General features: G+C 44.7%; 1 protein-coding gene across 1 annotated transcript; it reads left to right on the plus strand.

The window, feature by feature from the left end:
* The first annotated feature begins 1,030 nt into the window (after positions 1-1,030).
* Positions 1,031-2,858, plus strand: LOC147123673 (olfactory receptor class A-like protein 1). Its single transcript, XM_086004828.1, has one exon. The coding sequence runs from the start codon at positions 1,031-1,033 to the stop codon at positions 2,000-2,002; it is 972 nt and encodes a 323-aa protein (XP_085860954.1). The 3' UTR covers positions 2,003-2,858.
* Positions 2,859-8,271: the final 5,413 nt, after the last annotated feature.

Consider the following 8,271-nt stretch of genomic DNA (forward strand, 5'->3'; position numbering starts at 1 on the left):
TCTGCAAGCTCCCAGATCCATCTCTAGACCACTTTCCACTCACAACCTGAGATCCCAATAATGCCATTATTGTCACTTGCTATATATTGGCTCAGAGGTAGCTTTTAGAAGATCGTGGGTTCAAGCCCCACTCCAGAGGTTGAACACATAACCTAGGCTGACACCATGCAGCACTTTTGGAAATGCCATCTTTCAGATGAGATGTTCAGCCGAGACCCCATCTGGCCTCTAAGCTGGATATAAAGGATCCCACGGCACTAGTTGAAAAATAGCTGGGGAATTGCCCTGAGTAATGTTTATCCTTCAATCAACAGATTGTCGGGTCATTTATCTCATTGCTGTTAGTGGGATCTTGCTGTGTGCAAGTGGATTGCTGTGCTTCATAGATTACAACAATTCAAAACTGCTTCAATCAGGGCTGCTGTTTTTCAACTAGTGCCGTGGGATCCTTTATATCCACCTTAGAGACCAGATGGGGTCTGGGCTTAACATCTCATCTGAAAGATGACATTTCCTAAAGTGCAGCTGTGAAAGCTGCTATATAAATTCAAGTTCTTCCTTAATATTTGAGAAACGTTTGTTTGAAAAGTCTTGAGCAAGGGTGAATATGATCGGAACTAAAGCCAAACACTGCAGAGACAGTACTTCTATTTCAGATTTGCTCAGCTGGTCAGGCAGCATCTGGGAGTTCCGAGGAAGAGTCCACATCTGGAACCTCCCCTTCTCTGTCACTCTCTCCACAAGGTGCAGTCTCACCTGTTGAGTGTTTCCAGCATTTTCAGTTTTGTGCTAATTTCGTATCTTTGCCGGTTCGGTTTGCCACTAAAACAAAAACAAAAACCCAGCACTCTGGATGGACACACCTGAAGGGATGTGTTTTACTGTTTCTATGGCAATGTAACCAAGAGAGTGCTCCCTCCCTCATTTTGTCAGAGAATATAAATAACCATGTCACCCGGTGGTACCGAGTGAATCAGAAGGAAGTTTTTTTTTGAAATCCCCCCCCCCTCCCCCCAGGAGAGAAATAAAAATGATAACGAGAGAAGAGATCTATTTCATGGTCGCGTTTGTGACTACAATTGTATTGGGCACAGCGGGGAATATCATCGTCCTTTTCGCGTTCATCAGCAACGCGGTCAAACACAAACGGTTCCCTCCGCTGGACAGAGTGATCGTGAACAAGGCATTCGTCAACCTGTTGCTGTGCTTCTATCAAGGCATCCCCAGAGTGCTGATGTTCTACGGGGTCGAGCTGTTCGAAGATGCGGGCTGCATCATTCTGGTCTACCTGACTTCCTCGCTCCGGACGATCAGTATCTGGTCAGTTTCCAATCTCAGTTTCCTCCACTTAATTAACATCAAGAGGCCCGGTTGTGCTTGGGCCAATTACGTCCGCGGCCACCAGAGCAGCTATGTCAACGTGACCATCGGCGCCCTGTGGGCCACCAGCTTCGTCTTCTGCATCCCGTACACCCTGGACAAAATCACACGGGTCTCGCAGGAGAACCAGAACAGCTCCCTGGAGTACATGCCCAGCTCCAGCTGCAACGGCTTGTCCACCAGCTCGGCTTCTGACGTCCTCACCTACATCTCAGTCAGCCTGGACCTGGTCGCCATCGTCTGGGTGGTCGCCTTGAACGGTTTGATCATCCAGCTTCTCTGCAAGCACCAAAGGAGAGTGGGGGCGGCAGGACAAGGGTTGAATTCCGGCAGCAAGACCCCGCTGCAGGCCACCAGGATCCTGGTGTCTTTGCTCTGCATCTACGTGACTTGTTGGATCTCGAACGATATCGTCTGGATCATGCTGATCGCAAAAAAAGCCCCCGATCAAGTTCAGAACCAGATTCTGAAATACTCCTCCAGCTTTATTTCCTCTCTCTACTACTCGGCCAGCTCGTATGTCCTGGTTTTCGGACACAGGAACGTCAAAGACGTGCTCAATCCAGTCTGCAAGCGTTTGAGACAGAGGAAAACCACACATTTTCAAGATGTGGAAATATAGTTGGAAGAGCGGGTGTTATCGTCCAACAACTAGCAGGATAACCAGCCCAAGGCAACAGACAGTTAACAGTTTGTGCCGAACCGACAGTGTGGGTAAGGATGGACATTGAGGGTTATTGCGGTCAGCTATGTGGAATTAGTAATAAAGTAACTGGAAATGGCCATTCTGTAATTCTACAATACAATAGGGGATTCTACTAGGATCATAGACTCATGGTACAGCACAGAAGGAGGCCATTTGGCCCATCGTGCCTGTGCTGGTAGAGCGATCCAATTAGTCCAACTCTCCTGCTCTTTCCCCATAGCCCTGTAAAAAAAAAATCTTTCAATGATTTATCCAATTCTCTTTTGAATGCCACCATTGAATCTGCTTCCACCACCCTTTCAGGCAGTGCATTCCAGATCACAACTTGCTGTGTAAAAAAATGTTTTGTTCTGTTGCCTGTTTTTTTTGTCAATCACCTTAAATCTGTGTCCACTGGTTACCGACCCTTCTGCCACTGGAACTAGTTTCTCCTTATTTACTCTATCAAAACCCTTCATGATTTTGAACACCTCTATCAGATTTCCTCCTAAACTTCCCTGCTCTAAGGAGAACAACTCCAGCTTCTCCAGTCTCTCTACATAACTGAAGTCCCTCATCCCTGGTAACATTCTAGTAAATCTCTTCTCCACCCTCTCTAAGGCCTTGGCATCCTTCCTAAAGTGTGCTGCCCAGAATTGAAGACAAGACTGCAGCTGAGTTTTAACCAGTGTTTTATAACAGTTTAGCATAACTTCCTTGCTTTTGTTCTCTATGCCTCTATTAATAAAGCCAAGGGTACCATAAGCTTTTTTATCAGCCCCCTCAACTTGTCCTGCCACCATCAAAGATTTGTGTAAATACACCCTCCCCATCTCTCTGTTCCTGCACCCCCTTTTAAATGTTACCATTTAGTTCATATTACCTCTCTTCATTCTTTCTACCAAAATGTATCACTTTACACTTCTCTGCATTAAATTTCATCTGCCCGTTTTAATGGTCTGTCTATGTCTCCCCTGAAGTCTGTTACTATCCTCCTCATTGTTTACTACATTTCTGAGTTTCATGTCATCTGCAAACTTTGAAATTATGCCCTGTATACCCAAATTTAGGTAATTAATATTATCAAAACGAGCAGTGTCCTAATACTGACCCTTGGGGAACACTGTATACGTCCCTCCAGTCTGAAAAACAACTGTTCACCACTGCTCTCTGCTCTCTATTCCTTAGCCAATTTTGTATTTATGCTGCCACTGTCCCTTTAATCGCAAGGGCTTTAATTTTGCTAACAAGTCTATTAAATGGTACCTTGTCAAATGCCTTTTGAAAGTCGATATACACTACATCAACCTCATTACCCTCATCAACCCTTTCCGTTAATTCATCAAAGAACTCAATCAAGGCAATCAAACATGATTTGCCTTTAACAAACCTGTGCTGACTTTTATTTATTAGCCCATACATTTCCAAATGTGAATGAATTTTGTCTCGGTTTATTGACTGTAATAGATTCCCCCATCACTGACGTTAGGCTGACTGGCCTGTGCTTGACGGGTTTATTCCTCTCCCCTTTTTTGAACTGTCTTCATTTATAATGGGCTGGTTTAAAGATCAACTTGCTGCAATTTTAAACCTTAAGGAGGGCTTGAATCTGTTTTATCAAAGCGATGAGTGAATTCCTCACTCACAAAAGAGCAAATAGTAAACTGACTTTTACTGGATTAAGGGCGCTATTATATTGTCACTTTTATGTTGCTGCAATGTGATATTATTGGAGTAGATGGACTGCTAGTTGGAGGTTGAACTATGCAGTATAGGGCTGGTTCTGCAATCTGAGCTGCCTAGCAAGGCTCCATGCCAGAAGCAGAGCCTGGCAAAATGACCTCTTATAAATCAAAAGTCCAGGCCTGGAGTAGTGCGAGACTCCCCAATTGCTCCCTTCCCTCCACCACATGAAGAGGTAGCCTCAAACCACATTGATTTGCCACCGTCTGGAGTGTAACACCATTGTGGTGTCAAACCAGTTTTTAATGGTGCTAGCGGGTCCCTTGGACTTCCTGGACAATATACATTTATGCAGCATGTTGAGACTCTCAATACATTTAAAGTTGAATGGGCAGGAGTGGAGCACTGGGACTGAGCTCTCTCCTAGTCCTGAAAATTTGATTTGTAACCAGACAGCATAAATCACATTCTTCCAGACTGGATTCGATTATATAGCAACTAGTCTCAGACTGCTAGCTACAGCACAAATGCATCCTTTGTCACTCCAACATATATAAGATTGTTTCTTAATCGGCTATGAGATTACTTATATCTTCTGTCACTGAGATTACATTGTTAGTGTACATCATTACCCCACACTCTGTTGTTCTATTATTCTCCCTTAACTTCACTCAATGTACTATCACCTACTCTAAATGCTTCTTTCTCAGAAAACCGTGAAACTCCATAGCTCCCTCAGTCTTCCCTTTCTCTTATAAAATACCTGCTTTCAAAACCCAAACTTGGAGTCATCTAACTACTATTGATTCTTGAATTATACTACTCTTTTCAGCCTTGATAGTGCCCTGGACTATGGTTCTTGACCTTCCACGTTGGTTTTTCAACTAAAAATGATGGTTATATACATTCCACAACTATTTTACAGCCTGCAGTAATCAGCTTTTTATGCCTTCACTGAGCAGCATTAACTCATTTACAAGGGGCCAGAATTTGCGGTAGAAATAACGATGAGGCTAATGGTGCTCACCGTTATTAATGTGACTCGGACAGCAACTTCCCACGATAACTCTTGCACAGTTAAATGCGTAAATCAAGAAGCTGCTGTCTGAGATGCCCTGCTCCTCCACAAGCTGCGCGATAATGGCAGCTCGCTGAGAGACGCACCATTGAAATACATGGAACGGTGTGAAGTTGCTCTATTTACCTGATATATACACACTAAACTCAGCAGAAAATGTTAGGGCTTGTCCATTCCAGTTTAAGTAAATTATTAAGAACATAAGAACATAAGGAATAGGAGCAGGAGTAGGCCATACAGCCCCCCTGAGCCTGCTCCGCATTGTAAGTCTTAATTACCACCAAACGACCTTTCTGGCGTTGAAAATTAACTTTTAACAAGTATGGAGTCTCATTCCTTCAGATTTTAATTATTGTTTGAGATTTAAAAAAAATAGATTTTCTTCCTGTCTCTTTTATCTCTCCCTTACTCCAATATTTCTTTAACTCTCTTTATTTCGCTTTCTGTACCTGACTTGACATTGAATTAACTATTCTAACTTACACTTCCTCGTTCAGACTCTGCGCTGCTCATTAACGATTCCTCACTCTGATTGGTTAAGAGGATACACAGTTGCTTGCCCTGTTCACACAGGTCCCAGATCCCCTGTAGAGGGTGTTGTGCTTTTTCGATAGTTGGCTGACCGGAACTTCCAGTGCAAAAGCCCAAAGAAAGTGAGCGCTGTTCGTTTGCCGCTGACTGCAAAATCTAGCCCATTGAGTAGTCCACATAACATTTGTGCCACACAAGTGCCAGGCAATGACCATCCCCAACAAGACAGAGCCTAAACACCTCATCTTGACATTCAATTGCATTACCATCGCCAAATCCCCCAACATCAACATCCCGGGCCCGGTTCACCATTGACCAGAATCTTAAGTTGACTGGCCATAAAAATACCATGACTACTAGAGCAGGTCAGAGGCTGGGTATTCTGTGATGAGTGGCTCACCTCCTCACTCCCCAAAGTCTCGCCACCACTTAAAAGGCACAAGTCAGGAGTGTGATGGCATACTCTCCGCTTGTCTGGGAGCTTGGCACCATCCAGGACAAGCAGTCTGCTTAATCAGCACCCCATCCACTAGCTTAAACATATGGGGGGAAAAATTTGGTTGCTTTGCGCCTCCTGTTAGTGCCCTAAGAGGGCGCTAATGGGACGCAAAGCAACTAGTGCCCGGGTGCGGTGATGTTTGCGCTGCTCGCGAAATTGATCAGACATTTTGCGGCGGCGCTAAAAACTACCACCCGCAGATTGTGACGTCAGTCGAGCGTGCAACACCCCGATAGTGCCCCGGGCCGGATATTGAGTAACGCCCCCTGCCTTACTGCCTGCCGCTAGCAACGACAGGTTGAGGGGAGCATTTTGCAGTCGGGAAGGGACTGGGGGAGCGCTATTTAAAGGCTTCCTGCCTTTTTTTGTCTGTGACATTTTTGCACCACACATTCTGAGAAAGTGAGAGAGACTTCTGGAGATATTCAGTGCTGTGTGAAGGAGTTTTGGGAACTGAGCAGCACTTTGCAGGTTCATTTTGATTTAACCTTTCTTGCATTGATTTTGAAGAGACTATGGGGGCTGCACTCTGAGCTCTTCCCCTGGGCCTCTCCATTGTTCTTTCCAGCAGATTTGACGTACAGGTCTCTCCAGGCCGAGATTCAAGGCTGCAATGAGCAGGGTGTGGATGGAGAGCAAGATCAACCTCCCCTTTAAGAACTGGCCGGCGCCAGTGTGTCTGTGTTCCATTGCTGACTGACATCACATGAGCTTCACCAGCGGTCTGAGGTAGCGGCTTGCTCCTCGGCGTTAGTGCCTTAAGAGAGGCGTGTCGTGCCTGATTTAGTGCTCCAATCACCTCCAGGGGCAATAGAAGCCAAGTTTGCAGTCAGAGGTAATTAGCACCAGGCGCTAAACTTTGCGCCCGGCTGATAATTGCGCCCAAACGGGGCGCTACCAAATTTCTCCCCTATATTCCCTTCACCACTGGCGTACTGTGGCTACAGTGTGTACCATCTACAGGATGCACTGCAGCAACTCACCAAGGGTTCTTCGACAGAACCTCCTAAACTCGTGACCTCCACCATTAAGAAGGTCAAGGGCAGCAGATGCATGGGAACACCATCACCTCCAAGTCCCCCTACAAGTCGCACACCATCCCAACTTGGAAATATATCGCCGTTTCTTCATCGTCACTGGGTCAATATACAGGAACTTCCTCCCTAACAGCACTGAGGGAATACATTCACCATACAGACTGCAGCGGTTCAAGAAGAAGGACCCCCATCTTCTCAATAGCAACTAGGGATGGGCAATAAATGCCAAGCTTGCCAGCGACGCCCATATCCGGGGAGAATGAATTAAAAAAAGTTACTGGTCCATAACAGAACAAATATAAAATAACATTTGCCTTAACTGAAAGCTGCTTTCATCCCAAAATGTGCAGATCTCAGACACAAATTTTTTTTTTGTTAAATTATATTCATGCTGATTAGTCTAAGTCACATACTATCATGACCCTGGCCAAGGTGGCCATCCACAGGTCCAGGTTGCACGCGGCCCATAGGGGTGGTCACTCTGATTGCCTGCCTCTCTTCCGTGGTCTTGTCCGCGCCCGGGTGGCTCTGGGTGAAGGAGCACGTGGTGTCCGCCAGTATGCTTGAGGCCTTCTGCGACCAGTGGGCACCGCAAGAACTGGACTGTTTGGTGGACACTGGCAATAATATTATTATTTAAGTTATAGGTTTCCTTTGTTTTATGATCTAATTTTCTATTAGTTGTGCCCCTTTAAATGGGGGAGCTTTTGTTTGATGACTCTTGGGGTGTTTATTAAGAAAAGGCATACTATCATGACTACAATACTGCTAGCATGCGTTTCCTGCTTTTACGAGTTATTTTTCTCTGTTTAGGTCCCTGTGCCTCATTCTTCAAATTTTTTATTAAAATTCACAGAATAGTGGAAATATAGATTTTGATTTAAGCTACTGACATGTTTGTTACATTTGAGAAGTATAATATACATTTTGCTCAGCTAGTGTGTGGAAACTTAATTGCTTCCTGAATAGGGCACTCTCATCAGCACTGTACATTTGTTTAAGGTTTAGTGATCTATCACCATTAGTGGTTACTTAACAACCAGTAAATGAGGCCTCAAAGTCACACATGAGCTTTAGTCATTTTTTTAAGTGCAGGTATTTATGTTACACAACTTGTCATTACATTATATTTTTAACACTTGTTAGCCTAGCAAGTACATTGTGGAATATGCAACTATTTTATCAGATATTTTAACAGAAGGGCAATAGGTTGAACTCTACATGAGTATGAGCCCAGAACCCACTGGCCCTCGATCCAGCACTCAAATGTGCCATCCAACCTATACACATGTGTAATGATGTAAAATAAATGTGTATAAGCCATACCAGACTGATACCTGGGATGGCAGGAATGACGTATGAGGAGAGATTGGGTCGA

Source organism: Somniosus microcephalus, chromosome 2, assembly GCF_052327205.1.
Source record: "Somniosus microcephalus isolate GS21.2 chromosome 2, FLI_Smic_1.0, whole genome shotgun sequence".
In the NCBI taxonomy this organism is placed as follows: Eukaryota; Metazoa; Chordata; class Chondrichthyes; order Squaliformes; family Somniosidae; genus Somniosus; species Somniosus microcephalus.

Bases quoted from the DNA above. Each gene is read 5' to 3' on its own strand.
- LOC147123673 (XM_086004828.1), top strand. From the start codon at position 1,031: ATGATAACGAGAGAAGAGATCTATTTCATGGTCGCGTTTGTGACTACA.